The 23,610-nt window shown below is 35.8% G+C and overlaps 1 protein-coding gene and 1 pseudogene across 2 annotated transcripts in view; both read left to right on the top strand.

Moving 5' to 3' along the window:
- The first annotated feature begins 18 nt into the window (after positions 1-18).
- The window catches only part of NADK2 (NAD kinase 2, mitochondrial), a 60,067-nt gene continuing 36,475 nt past the window's right edge, over positions 19-23,610 (top strand). Inside the window, exons 1-4 of one of the 2 annotated variants that reach the window (XM_037799156.1) lie at positions 19-555; positions 16,267-16,355; positions 17,259-17,347; positions 18,276-18,357. In XM_037799156.1, coding sequence (XP_037655084.1) covers positions 256-555; positions 16,267-16,355; positions 17,259-17,347; positions 18,276-18,357 — 560 coding nt within the window. In that variant the 5' untranslated portion in view covers positions 19-255. The remainder of the gene's footprint in view (positions 556-16,266; positions 16,356-17,258; positions 17,348-18,275; positions 18,358-23,610) is intronic. The other variant, XM_037799157.1, reaches the window with a different exon arrangement.
- Positions 10,259-13,612, top strand: LOC119506180 (annotated as a pseudogene).

Genomic DNA, 23,610 nt, shown 5'->3' with positions numbered 1-23,610 from the left:
GCAGCTTTGGCTTCCAGCGCTTCCCGGCCCACCTTTCCCTCGTTTGGGCTCGCTAGCCTTCCAATCGCCTCACTTTCCCCGCCCCCTCAGCGTCTGGGCACGTCCCACTAGCGGCCCGGGGCCGCGCATGGCTGCGCACTTAACCTCTGCCGGCCCGACGCGAAGTTAGAGACTAGGGAGGCGCGAGCAGCGCGCGCTCCTGACCGTGGGGAGCAGAGGGAGGATCCCGAGCCTGCAGCCCCTGCGGGGCCGACCATGACTTGCTACCGAGGCTTCCTACTGGGCAGCTGTCGTCGCGTGGCGGGCGGCCGGGCGGTAGCGCTGAGCGCGCCAGGCGCGGGAGGCCCCGCCGCGCGTCCGCGGCTCTGCGGTGACGGCGGCTGCCAGCGGCACCTGGGGCAGGGACAGCCGCGCGAGCTGGCGGGCTGTGGTAGCCGCCCAAACGGCGGCTTCCGCCCGTCCCGGGTAGTGGTAGTGGCCAAAACCACCCGGTACGAGTTCGAGCAGCAGCGGTACCGCTACGCGGAGCTCTCGGAGGAGGACCTGAAGCAGTTGGTGGGTCCCGGCGGCCGGGTGGCCCCCGCCGTTGTGTCTCGGCTCAGCCGCGGCCCGTTCCCTGGACGGGAATGGGGGACGCCTCCTGGGTGACCCTTCCCAGAGAACCTTAGATGTCCAGTTTGCCTCACTTGTTGACCCCCAATACCTTTGGATTTGTTTGTGAGGCCCTCTCGGATCGCTGTTAGAGACCCAAGGCGGGGGCGCCCCGGGGAAGCCTTCGGTGGGGGAAAAAGGGCTGCCGAGTGGCCTCATAAAGTGGAAGGGCTATGAGCATTCACTTGTACCTCGTCACTCAGACTCCTTGGTTGGGAATGGCAGGGGCAAGGAAAGAGTCCCCAAGAAATTGGTGGGCCGGGGCCCAGAGCTCAGGACGCTCTGGTAACAGCTACTAGGGCCATCTGGAGAAAGGGGGCTCCGGGGTTGCCGCGGCGGAGAGGAGGGCGAAGGTACCGCGGACACACCCCCTTTTACTGCACAGGACTGCAAGGCCTGGGACAATCCGTAAAGCCCAGCTGGGTGGGCCTCTTCCGTGTTGAAACATGGTTGTCAGACAAGGTTCTAGCAGTTAGTTTTAAAAGCATACGTGTCTTTCGTGTTGGGAAGAGCAAGGCGAACATCTGAAGTGTATGTTCTGAAGTAGAAAAGTCAGACAAGAGACAGGTAAACGGGGTAATGTGCGAAAGTGTAAAGGAGCAGTAACTTCACGATAGACTGTTTTTGGCATAGATATCATTCATATCTTTGCAAAGTGTATAAGTACATCCCAAGAAACAAAACCTGAATGTTGCTCCTGCCACCCTATCCTCCCTGCCTTTTTTTGAAATTTCTAATCCATGTCCCCACCCACCAACTTTAGGAAAAAGAGAGTGATTGATGCTGCCATGCAGTGTATGCCCTGGAAAAAATCTCCATTGGAAATCTCTAGTTTAATTTTTGGTACAAAAGATTTTGGAGTTAATTGCCTGTAACCATTATGTAGTTTAAATAATTCTATACAAGAGAATGGAATTATTCTGTATTATGTCTGTTCTGTTCTAAACGTCTGGTATCCTTCCTAATCTTTCTTCAGCAGAGTTATTTTTGTAAAGGCCTCAAACTGAAATTGTAAATCGTCTTTGCTTAAATACTGAATCTATTTTCAGCATTAAACATCCTGATTTATAATTGGTTAATTGCAGAGGGCCTCTGCATTCATCTGATGTGCTAGGTACAGATTTGTTTTCTTTCCTTTCTCTAAGGGTTTGAAGGTAGCAATTTATAGAAAACACATCATTTGTAGAGTAAGTCAACACACAGTTTGAGCAGGAGGTTGGATTAGTTGTGTTAGGGTTTGAAATTGGGGGTGAGACAGGAAATGGTAAATCAGAAGAAAGCACATTGTTTCTGTTTGGGGAAAGAGGTTCCTCCTTTGGATTGTAATCCTAATTTTGTAAGATTCACTTTTTAGAAATTGTCAAATGCCATATACACATAAATATGCTCTTCACACAATTTTATAAAAGCCTCCCACAACAATTTAAAATGGTATGTTCAATTGGCAAGTTCAGAGTGTGGGATGGGGGCCAAGAGCTGGGAGTTCTAGGCCCTGGTTCTATGTGGTTAACTTCCTATGAATCTTTCGAATTTTTCTGGGCCTCATCAGTGAAAATGATACTTTTTGTGTAGTACTGTCAGTTTTTAAAAGGGCTTTCACCTCGTTCAGTATGTGAAATACTAGTGTTGGAGTCGATAGCCTCCAAGGTCCTTTCTAGTGGTGGCATTTTGAAACTCTGGACAACTTTTTCAAGGCTTCAATAAAATGGGTGGCATCTGAGTTAGGATTAACTCTTGGACATCTGAACTAGATTGCCACTAAAAAAAAAGCTTTTAAAATGTAGGCAAATCAATATGTCTTTAAAAATTGAAATACGTAGTGTACCCACTCTGAGTATCTGAGGAGAAATCTCTAATAGGTAAATATTTGTATGTAGCTATGTAATACTCTTTCAGATGAAAAAGCTTAGAAGTAAAACTCCTGGGCTGTAAAACACAGTTTTGTAATTGGTAGGCAGAGGGATAATTTTTGTTGTTTCTGTTGTTCCAGTTAAATTTTCTGGGATTAGTTCCTTATGGATTAGAGTTTGCTTTATCATTTATGTTAAGGCCGGTACTCAGAATGAATAGTTTTAGATGGAGCCCAGAACAGAGATCAGGAAGGGGCCAAAGAATACTGGGCTGTGTGAAGTTGTTCTAAACTGGGATTCTGTGATCACAGTGAGAAAATGATCAATATTGTTTGCTATATTGTTGGGATACAAGATACTGAGGCTTGTGAATCGTGTGACTTGGATACAAAAGAAAGTGGCCAAGTTCTTACTTGAGACTTTGGCACTACTGCTGCTATGGCTTTAGTGTCATGCTGACTTAAGTTTTGTATTAAAGCATTTTCTTTTGTTGTTGTGTCATTTTGTTGCAAAATAGGTCTCAGTAGGTTACTTGTTAAAAATGCAAATGGCAGATGAGGTACGGAGTCCCAGTATAATTTTATACCCTGAAACTTCAGTTGTCTAACTTTGTAGAAACAGAGAATTAGAGGAAATAGTTCTTAGTTGATAAAGCATACAAAGAAAGTGTTTACATCCTTCAAACTGGGTGAAAGTGACTTGAAATGACTATTTCATTTTGGTTACACTGCTTTACTTTTAAACCTTGTTTTCCCCCCTCCTTATCCCCCAATCAGTGAGTTGTGAGTACAGGATTATTCTAGTCAAGGATTTTACCTCTACTGGCTCATGACCTTGCAAGGGCTAATAAAACTATTAGTATGATTTACTTGCATCTTGAGAGATAAAGCTGTTGGCAAATGTGAAACTTTTATTAATCGGGTCCGTGATGCAAATTAGACCTGTAGATGAATCAAGGCTGATTTTGAGAGGGTGATGACACTGGTAAGGTGTCAGCCAAAGAAAAGGTTTTATTTTAAAAATTGATTAATATATACCAAAGAAATTAGCAGTTTCCATGCTCCTCTCCTCCACTCCTAGTCTCACAGCTCCAGAGGCAACACCATTTAATGATTTCTACTTTTTTTATCTTCATAATGGGATAGAAAAATTTCATTTAGCAGTCCTATTATTGGATTAAATTTTTCCTACTTATTGTCTTCCTAGCTAACTTGAGGGTGCAGTGCCTTGGATCTTGTTGTTACTGTTTCCTAAAAAGATGGTTACAGCTCTTAGGCAGGTAATATTTTTGCCACATGTGTGTATACAATAAGTGTATTGTATACAATATGAGTATTTATAAAATTAAAGAACATGATCTGGAGTACTGCCAGAGCCTTCTAACAGAGCCTTGCTCCTCTGAAATCATCCAGACACAGACACCAGAGTGGTCTATCTAAATTGAACATCTGGCTACTTCACTCCTCCTTTTAGAACTCCTCAAAAGCTCCACATAGCCTGTAGAGTCACCTAGAGAACTTGTTAAAATGCAAATCCCACACCCTTGGCCTTCAAGATTTTGATTTATTTTGTGGAGAATTCCCAGAGTCTGCTTTCCTGACCCACATGTCTAATGTTTTTGATTCTGCCTGAGTTCCAGGGATCTGTAGTTTTAACCAGATCCCAGGTTTGCAAGTGGTTCCCTTATCATACTTTGAGAAACACTGCAGTAGGCTAAAGTTCAGTATCCTAAGTATATCACAAAGGCCCATCATGAACTGGCACTTGTCTGCCTCTTGGGCTTCATTTCTGATCACTTCTTGTTTTGAACTTTATTTTCCAACAATATCAAATTGCTTTAGTTTCCATTAGATGTTGTGTTGTTCTTATTTATTTATGGATCAGTAACACATTAAGATGGTTCAAAATGTAAAAGATACAGAAGAATGCACAGTGAAAAGTCTTTCTCTTATTCCTGTCATCTGTGCACTTGGTTTTTGTTCCTGGAAATAACTAGTGTCATCAATTTCTTGTGTTTCCTTCCAAAAATAAGCTGTGCATACAAGTCAACACAGTGAAATATTCTCTTTGTCCCATCCCTTTTTACTTTATGATAGCATACTACAAAAGCTATTCTGCATCTTGGTTTTTGTTTGTTTGTTTGTTTTTTCTTTCAACTTAATGTTTGTGGAGATTGTCCATATGGGTCATAAAGAGTGACCACATTCTGTTTTTGTTTGTTTTGTTTTTGCCTTAATTTATTTAACACTTAGGTTGTGTTAGTGTTCTGCTATAAAATACATTCTGCAATGAATAACATTTGTGTCAGTTGATATATGTGTGAATCAAGCTCCAAGATGAATACCTAAAAGTGGAATTGCTAAGTAAAAGGCATGTGCATTTGAAATTTTTATAGATATTGCCAAATTGCCCCCATCTTAGAGGTTATACCCATGTATATACTTTCACCAGCAATGTATGAGGTTGCCTGTTTTCTCAAACATAGTTTATCAAACTTTTGGATCTTTGCCAACTTGGAAGGTGAAAAATGATATTTTGGGGTGGTTTAATTTACATCCCTTAATGTCTTTACTTTTGCAGCCTCCTTTGCTTTGGATGCTCTACTCTATCCTCTAGCCAATTTGTACTCCTCCTTTGAGATCAAGCTCAGTCATTACTCCCTCAGGAAGCCATCTCTGATAACCTTGATGAGTCTCTCTCTGGCCACCAAGGCTGGGTAAAGTATTCTCTGTATCTTTAAAATACTTGTATCTTGAGGCTTTCCACATTAGAGTATAATCTGTGATGATTTTCTTCTTTAAACTGTAAACTTTTTGAGGACAAAGACTATATCTTATCATCCTCTCCACCCCTGCACTAAAAAAGGTGGTGAACTGTTTCTGATATTCTCTAAAATCATTTTTAGTTCTTTTTTTCTTAAAAAAAAAAAAGCTGAGACCAGCTTCCTTCCAGTCTAGAGTCTTTACTGCTGTTGGTCTTCCAGAAGCTGTTAGCTGCTGAAAGCTTAAGGCACAGGTTACCAATATGGATTCCTTGAAAGGAGTTTCATAGTTAAATATGTTTGAGAAACATGAGCCTAAATAAAAGATGACTTTTATTTGACCATGGTATTTTTTTTTTTTTTTTTTTTTTTTGGCAGGAAACATTTTAAATCCTGTGGAATACCACTTGGAAAATAGAGGCTTACGGTATATTCCCTTCCATAAATATTTGCATTTAAATAGGAGACTCATAAAGGTGTAAAAGAATTGACTATCACAGGAGCTGAAATTCCACCATTAGAGAGTCATTGAAATATATGTTCTAGAGTCCTGTTTTTCAACCTTCATTGTGTGTTAGGATTGCATGGAAGAGGTTTTTAAAACTACATCTGGCCAGCCATGAGATTATAATTGGTATAATTTTTTCATTGTGATCACTTTTCCCATATTTTTAATTATATGAGTTAATCTCTGAGGAAAAAAGTGTTTATTGATGCATATTATTATCTTTTCAACTAGTTAGGTATAAGTTGATTTTAGACTTTATTTCACTATCATTCAAATTTTTAATATGTAACAAATGTGTATTTCAAAATGTAAGCAAGTGTGCTAGTTATTTCATGCGTTAGGAAAATTCATGATATGCTTTTTTGCCTTTATAATAAACCACTAGATGTGGATTGTGCAGGAAATTAGACCAACCTTTTGTAAAACATTTGCATTCAAGGAGGGTTTGCCTGATTGGCTCTCTTCTTAATAAAGTTGGTAGAACTAGGGCTTAAGGAAGAGAATAGATCTTGACCTGTATAACTTAATCATCATAATTGAGGTCTAGTGGCCTAATGAGTATTTTACAGTGCTCAAATAGGAGTAAAATATATGGTTCATTTGGTAAACGTTAATATATGGCCACAAGGACATGACGTAGTAGGCAAGTCCTAAATTAAGAGCAAAAGATCTGAGTTTTGATCCTGGCACTACTATGCATTGGCTTTATAAACTTGAGCAGATAACCTCTATCAGCCTCTTCAGCTATGAATTAAGTATAATAATACCTGTTTTCCTTTTTTACATAATTTTTGGGAAGATCAAATTAGAAAATCTATAATTTAAATAATTTAATTTAAAGCAGCATAATCTAATTCTAATTTTACAGCTATAATACTGATCATTATGTAAATGCAACTGTTACATTTATTAAATCGTACTTAAAATGGTGCTGATTTGGTCACTTCAAAGTAGCCTCTTTTATTAAGACAGATCACTAAAGTGAATTCAAGATTTGTTGAACCTAACTCTGGTTGTTTAGTTGTATACTTGTGTGTGTGTGTGTGTTTTAATCTTTGAATTATTTTTTTCAACTTTTAAATAGATCTTTTAGTAATCTTTTTAAAATTTAAATTTTTAAAATTGTGAACTATTTCAAACGTATAGGAAAGTTTCAGAAAGTAACCCGATACCTATGTATCCAAGATTACCTAGACTTAACAGATATTAGTATTTTCCTGTATGTGCTTCAGATTTTTCTTTAAGGAAATGTAATAGTCAACAACCAAAGCCCTAACCTTCCAACCCTTTTCCCTGCGTACCTCTCCAAAGGTAAGCACTAGCCTTAAGTTGTTTTATGTATACATAGATATTCCATGCATATGTTATACATTTATTAATATGACTATATTCATAAACAAATATACTATTTTCTCATGTGTTTTTAAAAAGTTGCATTAATGGTATTATATTTTGTCTCTTTAGAGGTTTGCTTTTCTCATTCATTATTGGTTTTGAAACTTATCTATATTGATACATATTAATTCATTTTAACTGCTAACTAGTATTTCATTGTTTGGATAATTAGGTTGTTTCCAGTTGCTCCACTATTTAAAAGATGCTACAATTAACATTATTTATACATTTCTTTCTGTGTATATGTGAAAGAGTTTCTCTGGAAACTCTTTATGGAAGTAGACATTTAATTAATCTGTCCTAGTGTTTGTGCATCTTCACCTTTACTAAATAGTGATTGCACTCAATTACACTCCGAAGTAGAAGTTTCAAATACATATTCCCATCAGTACTGTAGGAGCCCCTGATTCCCCATGTTCTCATCAGCAGTTGGTAAACATTTTTGTCACTATGATAGAGTGAAATGGTGTCTTAATTTTAGGGTATTTGAATTAAATACTGAGAATTAGGAATAATTTGTGTATGAAGGGAGAGCAAAGGAGGTGGGAAAGTTCATTTTGTAGTCATTAAAAAGAACTCAAACTTTTTTTGCTGTGGTCCACAGTAAGAAATATTTTACATCATGATGCTGTATATATACACATGTTTGAACTAAAAAATAACATGAAACAGTTTAGACTTATTATATGTAATTTATTTTGTATTCTGTTTAATAATAAATAATGCTGATTGTGATCATTAAGTTAATGTAACAACCTATAATGGGTTGTAAGGGTAGTTTGGAAATGATTGCTCAAGAGGAAGTAAACAAGTCTAAACAGTAGACTAACTGGATGTTTGAAGGTGCTTAATATAATGCTAACAGTTGGCTTTATCTCATGTGGTTTCAAAATTTATTTTTAGCAATAGATAAAGCCCATGCTCAGCCCTTCTTTCTTTCCCCATAGGAGCTGGGGAGATGGGGTCAATTTTTCTCAGACTCCAGCATTCATACTCCAGTACAAAAATCATTACTATAGGCTTCTGGTGTGGTGTTGAGGGACAGGAATTATTTTTTTTTTAACTTTTTATTTTGAAATAATTTCAAATTTAAAGAACAGTTGCAAAAGTTATTCAAAACTCATACAGAGAACTCCAACATACTTCCTACCCAGGTACCTAGATCCACCAACTTTTAATATTTTGCCACACTCGCTATCTTAGTTTGCCATGCTGCTATAACAAATACCACACAATAGTCTGGCTTAAACAATGGGGATTTATCGTCTCATGGTCTTGGATGCTAGAAGATTTGCTTTCTCTCTAAACACTGTGGCATTCTGGTACTGGCTGCCCATGATTCTTGGGGTTCCTTGGCTTGTATCTCTGCATGTTATGTGCCAGTGTCCTCTCCTTTCTTATCCATGTTCCATTGACTCCCTAAGGCTCTCTCTCACACTGGTTTCTTTCTCTTTATAAGGCCTTCAGTCATCTGGATTAAGACCCAACTTCATTCAGTTGAACCACACCTTAACTTAAAAGTAACATCTTCAAAATATTGTATTTACAATGGATTCACACCCACAGGGATGTGGATTAAGATTAAAAACATGTCTAAATTGGGGTACATGGTTCAATCTACTATATTTGCTCTGTTGTTCTATCGATTGATGAATCCATCTATTATCTATTTATCTATTTTCCTATTTATTTTATAAACATTTGAGAGTAGGTTGTATACATTATACTTCTTGGTATTTCCATGTGTATTTCCTAAAAAAGAACAAGGATATTCACTTATGTAAACCACGTCAAGTATAATTATGAAGTTCAAGAAATTTAGCATTGATATAAAGCTTACAGTCTATATTCCAGTTTTTCATATGTCCCAGTAATGTCCTTTTGGGAATTTTCTCCTCCATTATTAAGTCCAGTCCAAGATCATATATTCCATTTAGTTGTCATTGTTTCTTTAGTCTCTCTCTCTTTCATAATTGTGAAAACGTATATACAACATAAACTTTCCCATCTCAACCACTCCCAAGCATGGCACTCAGTGGTATTAATCTCATTCAGTGTTGTTTTGCCTTTAACACCATCCATTACCAGAACTTTCCCATCACCCCAAACAGAAACCCTACACCCATTAGGTATTAACTTCTCATTTTCCCTCCCCCACCTCTGTAATCTGTAATCCATTATCCTTCCCTATGAGTTTGCATAACTATTTAATGTAAGTGGAATCATTCAATATCTGTCCTTTCTGTTTGGCTTATTTCACTCAACATGATGCCTGCAGGTTCATCCATGTGGTATGTTATCAGAATGTCATTCCTTTTTAAGGCTAATATTCCATTGTATGTTTATACCACATTTTGTTTATCCATTCATCTGCTGATGGACATTGGGGTTGCTTCTACCTGTTGACTATTGCAAAAAATGATGCTATGAACATCGGTGTGCAAATATCTGATTCAGTTTATTTATTATAGATCTGCTGAGATCTGCTGTTTCTTCTTGAGTTAATTTACTTAATTTGTGTGTTTTTAAGAATTTGTTAATTTCTTCTAGGTTATCTAATTAGCATACAATTGTTCATAATATCCAGGTAGAATCCTTTTTATTTCTTTAAGGTTATTATTATTATTGTCTCCTCTTTCATTTCTAAGTTTTTTTGTTTTTTGTTTTTTTTTTGGTTGTGTCCTTTCTCTTTTTTTCTTTGTTGATCTAGCTAAAAGTTTGTCAATTTTATTGATATTTTCAAAGAACCAACTTTTGGTTTTATTGACTCTATTATTTTTCTATTCTCATTTTTGTTATCACCACTGTAATCTATTAATTCCTTTCTTCTACTCACTCTGGGTTTAGTTTGTACTTCTTTTTCTAGTTCCTCCAGTTGTGAGATTAAGTTACTGATTGGAGATCCCTCTCTCTCTCTCTTTTTTTTTTTTTTAATATAAGCATTTAAGGCTATAAATTTCCCTCTCAGCACTGCTTTTGCTGCATCCTATAAGTTTTGGTATGTTATCTCTTCCTTTTCATTCATGTCAGGATACTTCCTAATTTCCCTTTTGATTTCTTCTTTGCTGCATTGGTTGTTTAATATCCATGTCTGAATTTTCCCATTTTCCCTCTGTTACTGATTTCTTGCTCTTCTGGCTTCATTCTGTTGTGGTTGGAGACAATACCTTGCATGATTTCAGTTCTTTAAAATTTATTTAAGACTTGATTTGTGACTTAACACAAATCTAGAGAATGATCTGTGAATACTTAAGAAGAACGTGTACTTTGGTGTTGTTAGAAGAGTGCTTGGTATGTGTCTGCTAAGTCTAGTTGGTTATAGTATTTTTCAGGTCCTCCATTTCCTTATTGATTGTCTCTCCAGATGTTCTATTTAGTCAAAGGCTTTTAAAGAAGGAACTATTTTAGGAATTCTGGAAGCAAACTGTTGCATTAATCCAGATAAGAATTGATGGGGTCCTGAACTCAAGCAGTGGGATTAGGAATGTAAAGGACACAGGTTGGAGAAACAGTTTACACATATAATTGTTGGACTTCACCTGTGGAGATTGTGAGGGGAGAATTAAAGGTGACACCTGGGTTTTTATTCTCTTGACTAAATAAGTAGTGGTTTATTAACTGATTATATGGGACTCAGAACATCAAGTTTGATATAATTAGTTTTAGGTGATTTGGGGGAGAGGTACTTATACTACCTGCAGGTGATGTAAAGGTAGGGTTTTGAAATGTTGAGCCGGTAGCTCATGGAGTCTTGAGCCAGTAGTATGGATTTTGAGGTCACTGGCATATACTTGGTGGCTTGAGTCCCTGGAGTGGGGAGATAACCCAGGGAAAATGAAAGGAGAGCAGATAAGAAAGCCAGGGTGGAACCTTGAACAATATTAACATATAAGGAAAGAGGTAAAAAGAATTAAAAAGAGGAATGCAGGACCTACTTCCGCCGCCGCTGCGGTGAGAGGGACCCAACAGGGCAGGTCTTCGGAGCCAACCAGCGGACCGACCAAGCTCCCTCCTGAGTTGTCCAGTTGGTCCGGGAGGGTCTAGGTACCGCCGAGACAGCAACCCTGACAGAAGCGTAGACTGGCTTGGACACCGGGCCGCAGACGGGTGGCGTCATGAGACACCTGCCCTACTTCTGCCACGGCCAAGTGGTGCGGGGCTTCGGTCGCAGCTCCAAGCAGCTGGGCATCCCCACTGCTAACTTTCCTGAGCAAGTTGTAGGTAATCTTCCAGCTGATAGATCCACCAGCATTTATTATGGTTGAGCCACTGTTGGAAGTGGAGCTGTCCATAAGATGGTGGTGAGCATAGGATGGAACCCATACTACAAGAATAGGAGAAAGTCCATGTAAACTCATATTGTATATACCTTCAAAGAGGACTTCTGTGGGGAAATGCTCAATGTGGTCATTGTTGGCTACATCAGACCAGGAAAGAACTTTGATTCTTTAGAGTCACTTATTTCAGCAATTCAAGGTGGTATTGAGGAAGCTAAGAAATGACTAGAATTATCAGAACATTTGAAACTTAAAGGAGACAATTTCTTCCAGGTTCCTAAAATCAAAATAATGAATGGCCATTGCTGATAAATTATCTTATTTATTCATTCACTATTTTCTAGTATTTCACTGCTCATAACTACACAGTCTCATGTTGGCTGTATTTTAAAATTAAATCATTTTCCTATAGCTGTGAATTAGTTTAAACAGTGCAATGTAATTACTATATTTATGCTTCACCTGTTAAAACCATCATGCCACAATACTAAAAAGGTTTCATTTAAAAATCAAGATTCTTTTTTATGTTATATGTTGATTAAAAACTCTTTCAAAGCTTTCCAAAATGCATCACTTAGAAAGGTCTTATGTTTCTTTTGATGAAAATACAACATATGTAAGTGTGGGTGAAGGGCATATCACTAGTTTGAGATGAGTATATGATTCTCATGGTAAAATACCAGTATGTATGTATGTACTTGTATATAGCATGTGCTGCTAAACAGAGTAGGCTTGTGGAAGTTAATGCATAAAACAGGTTTGGTAGTCTGTTATAAACCTAAGAGGAAAAATCCAAAACTTTGTATTTTTGATAATTGTGCATTGATTTTTTTTTCAAATTAATATATTTTATTATAAAGACTTGTGAAATTTCATTTCAGTCATGTCCTTCATGAGGTGAAATCATTGTACTCTGTTCTATTTTTACATAGACCTGCCTCAATTCTAAATTGTCTTGACTTCCTCTTTCCAGTATTTTTTGTTTGTATTTTAAGACAAAGACAAATGAATGTTTTTCAAATCTGTAGTCCTCATTTTTGTGCTGGATAACACTTGTCTCCTTTTTAAAAGGAGATATTCTTGTTCTTCAGCATTTTTCTTGAGTGGTTCTTTCTTCCTTTAAAATGATTGTCAGTGTCGAGTTTTTTGTTTTTTGTTTTTTGTTTTTTCCATTTAGATTAGCTGTCAGCTGTACACTTACAAGAGATTGACTCTGTCGTTACCATTCCATCCTTTCACCATATGAACAGTGATGGCCATAGATATATGCATTTCACTTTTAGGAAAAAAAACTTCTTTGGGTTACAAGATTTAATTGCGCATATAACAGTTCATTTATATATGCCAGTTTCTTAAAGAAAACAAAACCCTTGGGATTCCCCTCCCTTGAAAATATTTAAGAGCCAATTCAACTAGGAAAGAGCTCGAAAGTTATTTATTTTTCGTTTGATTAAGTCCCTGAAAAAAATCTAAACTCTGTAGTTGTGTGTGTTTAAGGCCAGTCTAAAGAGTGCCTGTAGCTTGGGGGGAAAGCGTAAATAATTAAATTCTAGTTAAATAATCTTCATCTCATACATTTTACTTCCTACTAACTGTGTTTTTTGGCCATTTGAGTTCTTTTTGTTTATGTAGGCAAAAATTTGAGATTGAAATTTGGGAAATTAAGGCTACAGATTGCTTTGGTCCCCTGAAATAGTACATTGCATCATTGTTCTCTTTAGCACTGGATTTGCTGGAAAGGAGGGGCAGTATATAGAACATAATTTTTTAAAGATGAAAACAGCTCATCATAAATCAGTTTTCCCTAATCTGTATAAATGGATTAGAATAAAGTATATAGAAAAACATCTAAAAGTCACATTCAATTAGGGGGAAACATGGATAAGTTCAGTTGGCTGTATTTTACTTTATGCTGTAGGACTTTGGGGCAAACAGCAGTTTGTGGCATTTTTCATTCCTTTATAAAAATATTTAGAAAATGTAATTTAATGTTAGAAATAAAATACTTGAACAAAAGATGCCTCAATTATCTGTGCTTTTGGTGAAGCAGAGTTAAACATGCAAGGTATAAAAACAGATTTGTGTTTATTTTGACTATTTTGCTGCTAAATATGTCGTCATAAATATATGAAAGTTCTTTGATATTTTATTGTTGCCTTGTGTTTTTTAAATAGCCATTGCTTTTGAAAATCTGACAGTATCAACATTTTCAAAAGTTTTATATGAAGTATTTATGTATTTTAAGAAATTATACAGTAGTACCATTTTGATTAGTCTGAATGTTTCCAAACATTGAAATAAATCTTAACTAAGATTAAAAAAATAAAAATTAAAAAAAAAATAAAAAAGAGGAATGCAGAAGTGTGAAGCAGAGAATGATGGAGAAAGTAAAGTTCAGAGCCAAGGAGAAGGTAGGTAGTAATTATCCAAGATAACTATCAAGTAGATCTCGATAGATAGTTTGGGTTCACTTACCATACCAGGTGCGTAGTTTATTTTCTACCTGTTAATTTGGTGCCAGTAACCCTTTTAAGGCAATTTGAGCAACATTTCCTGTATTATGTAGTTTATAAGTGTGTATGTTTCTAGAAGAAGTTAAATTATGCCTATTGGGTTTATATACCAAACTGTCACTGTCTCAAAAGTTTGTGTAAAGAAGATCTGTTTCCTTCTTTAATTGAACTTTCATGGAAATTAAATGGAGCAAAAAATAGGAATACCTAACTGATTAGTAAAACACATTTTAGAAATTTGTGTTTGTAATAAACTCAGTTTTGGTCAAGGAAAAATGTCTGAGATACTTTAATAGTATATTGTAGACCATTTAGAAAATAGCATAGCTGTCTCATCTAATCTTAAAATATGATATATTTCTGTCCATTCAAAATCCCCTTTTTTTTCTTTTCACTCTGCCTGGGGAGAAGTGATGTTGGCTTTTGGAGGTTTTGAAGGAGAATTTTTTGCTTATACTGAAATGTGTCTTTTTATAGATCTTCTGGATTCACACTGCTTTTTTCTAGGTATCCTGGTTAATTTTTGAGTGGAGAGGACAATTAACATATGCTTTTTGGAAAAAAAAATAAAAAGAAAATACTAAAGACTTTCTTGCTAATACCTTACTGTTATATAGCATTCAGAACTGAGGCTGTTCGAAATTCAATAATTTCTTTAACCTTTTAATTGTAAGACATTTTACAAGAATTTGTATGCTTTTGTTTTTGATTGATTAGACTATTTAAACATTTTTGAAGTCATGTTATTTTCAGGGATGTAACTAGAAATTCTTGCCAGCTTTTGAATATTATGCTTTTTAAAATAAGATCCAGTTGAATAGGGATTTAAGACTTTCCAATTGATGGTTTTTATTTAGTGACTTCCTTAAATGCTTATCCAGTTCATGTTAATGAAGCTTAATTCAGGGACTTATATTCGCTAAATGAAAGCACTGAGCTTGAGTTAATAGAGAATTAATTTAACAGAAGAATTTTGAGTGGGAATAAGAATTTATGGAACAACATTTCTGTTCCAATGTTAAGTATTCTTATTCTAAGTGAACTTTGTATTTAGATTTGGAATTTCAGGAATTTTAGTGTTGCTAGAAAAACTTCCCTGTTAAAATCTATCTCCATGGGCAATGAAAGGTGAAGTCCAATAATTATGTGTTGTTTTAGTTTGCTAACCTGCTCAAAGCAGATACCATGAAATGTGTTGGCTTTAATTATGGGAATTTATTAGCTTACAGACTTACAGTTTTGAAGCTGTGAAAATGTCCAGATCTAGGCATCCAGACGATGCTCCCTTCCTGAACACGGGCTGCTAGCTATCCTGGACTCCTCTGTCACATGGCAAGGCACATACTGGCATCTGCTAATCTCTTCTTTCTCTTCTGGGTTTCCTTGCTTTCAGCTTCTTGCTTCCTTGGCTTTTTCTTTTTTTTTTTTTTCCTCTCTGTATTCGTATTCTTTATAAAGGACTCCAGTAAATTGATTAAGACCCACTCTGGGACTTAACTGAAGTAACCTAATCCAAAGGTCCTACTTACAATGGGTTTACACCTACAGGAATGGGTTAACTTTAAGAACATGATTTTCTGGGGTACAAACTGTTATATCACAAAGAGACAAAATATAGGGAATTTGGGGGAGGAAAGAAAATATCATGCTTTTGAAATCTAGCATTTACTCTAGGAGGCAAATTTCCTCATTGAGGATATTTCTGAACTTCTCTCTAGCAAATATTTTGCTTTATGGATTTAGAAGACATGTACTTTAAAATGAGACTATTAATGGTATAGTTATAAAATATCATTCCAATCAACCAGAAGAAATAATTCTTTGTATTTAAAAATTATCCATTCTCTGGGTAGCTAACAAACCCTTTGGATTGCATAGGTAAATTCCAAGTAGAGTTTATAAAATTTGAACTAGGAGAGCTGTGAATCCAAGTGGAACAAAGGTCATCTAACTGCTTCTTAAAATATTAATTTATCTTTAACCTTCAAGTAGCCATATGCAATATGTTACAATGTCTTAAAAAAACACTCAAGCCATAAAATACATAAATTTTGAGATCCTATTTACTACAGGATCCAGGAAATTTAATGCTGTATTTGGTATTAAAACCAAATTATGATTTTTTGAAATCACACTTTCTATAAAGTTGAATTTGAGCTTGCAGATTTTACAAGTAGTCATTAAGATGTACCTTTAGAAAAAAACACCATAATTCTATTTCATATAGGGCTTTTTCTTTTATTATATTTTATAACATAATATATATATTCTATCAATATATTAAAGCAAAATTTGTTTTATTTTAATATAGCTTGCATTGAAAGGCTCTAGTTACAATGGATTGCTTGAACGACATCATATTCACACCAAAAATGTGGAGCATATTCTAGATAGTTTACGGTAAGTCTTATGGGATCATCTTGTGGATGGCTTTTATATTCAGGACTTCTATTTTGTTTTTTTTACTATCAGCTAAGCCTTAGATGTTTAGTGAAGTTTTCTATTATAAAATCATTTTCAGAAGATTAATTACATTTCTAAGGAAATTTTTATTGTACTCAATGAAAATTTTCCAGGTATTTTCAGTTACTATTTGGTCTGCTAGACAAAGTGTCTTTACTACAGCGTTTACACAGTTGGCTTCAACTACACATATAATGTTTTATTTGTTAAACAGAATAGGGATTATATGGATGTTCATTGTAATGTTCTTTGAATATGTAAAATTTTTATTATAATAAGTTAATTCAGCACTAAATGCAATCAGTGAATAAATCTATTTGTCTAGAAGCAAATCAGTGTGAGAACATGCAAGTTTGAAAGTATTTTTGTCACTGTTTCAGTGTCTTGACACTCAATGAATATTTGTTGGATTTAAAATAATAGCTTCAGTTTTACAATTTTAAAAAATTTTCTCTTTGGTTGTTAGTTTTTTGGACCATTTTTATTTTTGTATTAATGAATTTTAGCATCAGTAGGAGTAGGGTAAATAAAATGGAATTCTAACCAATCAGCATTAGTATTTGATAGCATCTATTAAAAAATGTTTTTAAAGCATATGGAGATTTGGGGGTAGTCAGTAGCTTTCAGTTTATTCCTATGCTTCCTGATCTATTATAGTTAATTGACTATTGTAATTAAATGAAAGATGATGCTAACATACAAAGCTAAACATAAATTTATTTACAAAACAAAGTTATTTCTTTTACTTCGCCTTTGTGATATTTCACCTCTCAGTAAACATACCCCTAACATGTATGTCATTAGTAATAATTTTATATAACCTTTACTTTTTTGTCTTAGAAATGAGGGAATTGAGGTTCGTCTAGTAAAGAGGAGAGAATATAATGAAGAGACTGTTCGATGGGCAGATGCTGTCATAGCTGCAGGAGGTAATAGTTTTACAGAGATAAAGATGCTGGGATATGAAAATGTTCTTTAATACACATATTTCCAATTACTCTGGGGTCTAGCTATATAATGAAGCCTTCAGAGTCCTACCATAAGAAAAGTCTTACCATAAGAAAACCTGGATTTTAGAATCAGCTTTAACATTGAACTGCTTTGTACAACATTTTACGTGTGAATCATGTTACTATGAGATACCAGTGTGAATATTTCTCTGAATATTTGTGGTATGCATTTAATTTCAAATATGATTCAAAGGCTTAGTTGTAATTGTATTTTGGTTTATTATTGTCAGTCTTAAAAAAAAAGTTGAAGTTAATAGAGTTTAGTGAGATTACGTATGATCCATACCTCTCTAGCCCCAATATACTTATACTTTTTTTTTCTGAGCTTTATTATTTAGTTAGTGACCACTGTTTCTAAAGCTTTAAATTGATAGCATTTGCTATCCAAAGTTGGACACTTGAGGTATATTCTCATTAAAGTAATTTATGAATTTGGACTGCTATGGGAGAAGGGAAGAGGTTTGGCAAATAGGAAGTGATAGGATTAGAGCAGTGGTTCCCACCTGAGAGTAATGTTGCCTCTGGGGGACATTTGTCAAAGTCTGGAGACATATTTGATTGTCATAAGTGGAGGGGGGATTGCTACTGGCATCTAGCAGTAGAAGCCAAGGATGCTGCTAAATATCATACAATGTACATGACAGCCTTCCTACAACAAATAATTATCTGGCTTCAAATATCAGTCTTGCCGCTGTTGAGAAATCCTAGAGTAGAATGGGAGAGAGAATAGAAAGGAACAGTGGCAAGGGGCTAGATTATGGCAGTCCTCAGGTTGGGGTGTGATTATTGAAACAAAAATATTAGTGTTTTATAACAAATCTGGTTAATTTTTTCTTATGTCCTTTAGGTGATGGCACAATGCTTCTGGCTGCAAGTAAGGTCCTGGACAGACTTAAACCAGTTATTGGAGTAAACACTGATCCAGAACGGTAAGGAAAAACATATATATACACACACACACACACACACACATATATATATATATATATATATATATATATATATATGTATGTATATGTATGTGTATATATATATGTATGTATATATATATATTTACATATGTTATATATAAATGTATTTATATATATTTTAATGTATGATGTACATACAAACATTTCTGTTTTGCTTTGCATCTTATCTATTTATGATAAATTTTACAATTTAGATGCTATTCTTTATTTTCTTTATCATAGTAACATAGCTGGGCTCTGTTGCAAGAGGCAGTTTACTATGGTGCCATGATTTTTAAGTGGAATCATCATTGCTCCTGGTTACCATGAACATTAGAACCATGTTCCCAAAATATTTTGGGCATGCAGAATTGATCACTCCCTTTAATAGGGTTCTCTTCTATGTAGTTGTTTTCAAGGACATGTTAGCTAGTTTAGGCATGAGAAATATATATGCATCTAGCTGGTGTTGGTGGTAGAAAATTAGGACATGAGATAGACCAGTTCTTATATTTGAGCTGCCCAGGTACTTTGGGAGGTGGGTTTGTGGCAGAATAGACCTGAGCCCTTGACCCAAGTGAATTTTGGGAACTTTTGGTGTTGCCGAAGTGTGCTTAGGTGCTAATGTTCCATCTTGTACTTTTCCATAATGACTCTCATCTACATTCCTGGTTATGCCTCCACTGATTTTCTAGATGACTTCATTGAGTTAATGAACAGACCTATCCAAAGCTCTATTGTCACTTTTTTCTCTTCCCCCTTTCTAAGTTTCGTTGACCTCATTCTATTCCAGCCACCCATGGCTATGACCATGCCTGGATTTTATAATTATCTGGAATTTTCTGCATCTCTTAATTCCACTCTGACAATAACCTCCCACCTTAATAGCAGCCTTATTCCCTCACTTCCAGTAAATCTGCCCTTTGACTGTTAGTACTTAGATTCCCTCTATTTTTTTTCACTTAATTCTCCCTCATTTCATTCATTTTCTTGACAATTTCTTAAATATTTTGTACCTTTATCCTTCTACCCAGTCCCAAATTAGTCTGACCATCATCATTTCTACATCTGGGGGAAAACAAACCCATACATATTTGGCCTTGGCAGTGCTTTCAGTTTAGAACTGGACCCTTAGAGTTGCTCAGGAAACTTTCTGTGTGGTCGTAGTCATCTTGTCTTGCAGAGGCTATTTCAACTGTGGTTCTTCAACTTTTGTCTATTTCTTGCTTCCTCTTTCCTTTCTCTTTCAATAAACCTTCATCTTTTCTAATAGAGGAAATGGAAGCCAGTGAATTAGAACTTCGTCAACTTTTCTTCCCCTTCAAAAAAACCTTGTTCTATCATTTGTTCCCTTTTTTCTCTCTCTCTTATCAGATGATTCCTTTTAGCTCATAAACTGTTCAAGACTCCCATCTTACAAGAAAATTTAATAAATCCTTTACCCTGTGTCTCTCTCTTGGCTATTATCCTTTTTCCTTCTTACCTGGGAAAATCTTCTGTCTTAGGCAAACGAGACAGTTGATCACCTTACGACTTACAAGTCTCTATATTTTCTGACCACTGCCTATTCTCTGTCCTTATCTTCTCTTATTTTTCCTTTTCCTCATGTTATTCTAGACATACTGACCTCACTTGGATGTATCCAGTGGCATTAAAAACTCAGTGTATCCACAAAAATCTTATCTCCTGCCCCCCACCATTGTTGATGAATGGCATCATAACTTCTGTTGAAGGCAAAGTTACCTCTCCCAAACCCCCTCATCAAATTTTGGGATCCTACCTTTGACTCAATCTCTTGCCATCCTTACTACCACTAAACATAGCTCAGGCCTTTATAAATTGTTGTTTACAGTTCTGCAATAGCCTTCAGTCTTGCTCCTTCCTATCCATCCTTCATACTTTGACTTAGTTTTCTTTCTAAAATGCAAATCTGATTATGTCTACTCCTTAATAAAAATCTTTAAAGGTTTCTCCATGACCTTTAGGATACACTGCAAATTCCTTAGCACATATATGTATGATCTTTCACCATCATTGCCTGTCTACTTTGCTAGTTTCATCGTCCTCATTTACCCATAGGTACTATACATTTTTCAGTTAAAAAAAAAATCTGAAACCTTGCTAGGAACAACCTAGGATCCTTCCTAAAGACTGTTCTTAAGTGCAAAATGTACATATATGGGCACCCGCTAACACCATTGATTCTGGATTTGGCTCTGTCATGGAGCTTTGTTGTTGTTAAGATAGCTCATGATTTGAAAGACTAGAGTAAGCGAGAGTTCTCCAGAAGGCCCATGTTCTTCTCATCTTTTGAAAGTGCTTCTGCCTAGAGTGCCCTTATCCCCCTCATTCACTTATATAGTTCTTGTTCATTCAAGACTCTGATGCCTCTTCTGGGCTCTGACCAAGATATACTGTACTGATGGCACTTATCCCTATATGTTTTCTTCTTGATTGATTGTCTCTTCTGTTACAATGTAAAATCTTTTGGTATAGGGTCTCATATTTTAATATTAATATCACTAGCATAGTTTTACACATAGTTGGTAGGCAATAAGCATTTGAGAAATGATTGATGCATTAAATGAACTTAGGGATCAGGGCTAGGACTCCAGCTCTGCTGAGTAAATATTTCTGAGTCTAAGTAATTAAGATCATTAGTTCAGTAATTAATTAATTTTTGATTGCCTTCAATGTCATTGCGTGTGGATTTTAGAACTTCTTAATGACTTATTTTTATATCATTTAGGTAAGAGATTCTTTATTTAACTTTAGTGATATTTTATGCTGTTTACTGAAATACATTTTCCTGTAAAAAGCTAGTTTAATATTCATAACCTTAAGGAGATTTTGAAACTGGTAATCAGAGGGTATTAACAGCTATCCCTTTTCTCTGTTTTCTACCCACAATAATAGGTTTTGGAAATCCTTTGGTTTGTCTTTTTGCTTTCAAGCAGAAATGTATTAGGCCTCCTAATTTGTTCTATAATTCAGGTTGCCTGACTTTCTTAAGCACCGTGGTCCCTCACAATCCCTAAATAAGCCCAGAAGTTAATGTCCAGTTTAAGTTTCTTTTCCTTTGTATTGCTTAGCAAAAGCCCAAATAATCCCCAAACCTAGAGGCTTAAAACAGTAATAGTCATTCATTATCTCTCATGGTTTCTCTGTGTCAGGAATTTGGGAGCAGTTTGGCTGGGTGGTTGAGGCTTGGGATCTCTGATGAGATTACAGTCAGTTGTCAGCTGGAGGATCCACTTTGAAGGTGGTATACTCACACAGACAAATATTAATTAAATATGTGATTTCTGTCTGCTTCCTCTCTATTCTGCACCCATTTTACTAAGCCTGGTAAGTAATTATGACATTTGAGTGTCTAAGTTTCAAAATGGGATGGAGGGTATGTGGTAGTCAACCTCTAAGATAGCTTCCTAGTATTATTTTTACCTTTATGTGATCTTCTGTCCCTGTACCATATTCAATCAGGCCTGTCCTATGGGACAAATAGAGTATGGTTTGACAGTGTCTGGCTTCCCAGTCCAGGTCATAAAAAGTATTGCAGCTTCTGCACTGGTCTTTTGGACTATTCATTCTGGGGGAAGTCAGCTACTATGATGTGAGAACACCCAGAAGACCTGCAGAAAGAAATTGAGGCTTCCCATCACCAGCCAGTACCAGTCTGCCAGCCATGTGAGTGAGCCACCTTGGAAGTGAATCTTCTAGCCCAAGTCAAGCATTCAGATGCCTGTAGCCCTAGCTAACATCTAAGTATAAGTTCATGAGAGCTCTTTCCTCTTCTCTAAAGTGTTTTAGACATGCAGTTGATCTCAGCAGGTATTGTTTTATCAATTACTTTTGATACCTTTTGCATGCTTAGCACTGTTTAAAATATTATAATGAATGTAAGATTTAAATGACTTATATTAAATATGTATACATACAGGTCCTGCTCTTTCTTAACCTCAATGTTGACCCTGTAAGAGAGAGAAACTGTTGATTAGTCACAGCTTTGTAAAACCTTCTTCTCTGCTCTTGAAACTTACAAAGTAGTTTACACTTTATTATCAAGAGTTTATTTTGCCAAGACTGCCCTCAGCCTTTCCTTCAAGATTGAAGCATTATGTAAATGATGACTGAGCTTTTTTGACACCTTTCCTCACTTTAGGTGCCATTTATTGTCATCTTTCTAGAGCAATGTTTAGGCAATCTTTCTACCTTGTTATTTGCAATTATTTGTTTTTTATTTCTGTCTTCTCATCAGGCTGTGAATACCTTGATGGAGTTCATCTTTATACATTTGAATAATGAAGAATTACATAGTAATAAGATTTGTCAGTTCTGTTTTAAGTGACTCAGGTTATCTTAAAGGACATTTAAAAAGGGATTTATCGTTCAAAACACTTTCATATAAATAGTTCGATTGAAGCCTCAGAATAACCCTTTGAGATTGACGGTTTTATTACAATTTTAGAGATGAGGAACCTAGTGCTAAAGTGACTTGCCCAAAGTTAGTAGTTAAATAATTTAAAGGTAAAATGCAAATGTCACTATACCACTAGATAACTTTACAGAGTAATCAATCTTGGCAGCTTTGCTAGAAGTTTTGGTTTCATTATAATGTGGAAACTTAAATATAATGGTATGTTATGGAATTAAAGCAGTATGTAGACTACTATTTCTATTTGGTCTTTTTGTTCTTGTTAAAAGTACAGACAATTTTGAGGCACAAAAGTGAAATTTGGAACAACTCAACAACAAAAAGACAATCCAATTTTAAAATGGGCAAAGGACTTGAGAAGACATTTCTCATGAAAGATATACAAATGGCCAATAAGCACATGAAAAGATGCTCCACATCATTAGCCATTAGAGAAATGCAAATCAAAACCACAATGAGATACCATTTCACACCCACTAGAATGGCTATTTTTTTTTCATTTTTATTGAGATTGTTCAGATACCATACAATTATCCAAAGTTCCAAAATGTACAATCACTTGCCCCTGGGTACCCTCATACAGCTGTGCATCCATCACACTTAATTTTTGTTCAATTTTTAGAAACTTTTCATTACTCCAGACAAGAAATAAAGTGAAAGATACAAAAAGAAAAAAAGAAAAGGAAACTCTAATCCTCCACTATCCCTAACCAACCCCCCTCAATTGTTGACTCGTAGTATTGATATAGTACATTTGTTACTGTTTATGAAAAAATGTTGAAATACTACTAACTGTA

Source organism: Choloepus didactylus, chromosome 11 (genome assembly GCF_015220235.1).
Source record: "Choloepus didactylus isolate mChoDid1 chromosome 11, mChoDid1.pri, whole genome shotgun sequence".
Taxonomy (NCBI): domain Eukaryota; kingdom Metazoa; phylum Chordata; class Mammalia; order Pilosa; family Megalonychidae; genus Choloepus; species Choloepus didactylus.
This window is presented reverse-complemented; position numbering and strand designations above follow the sequence as displayed.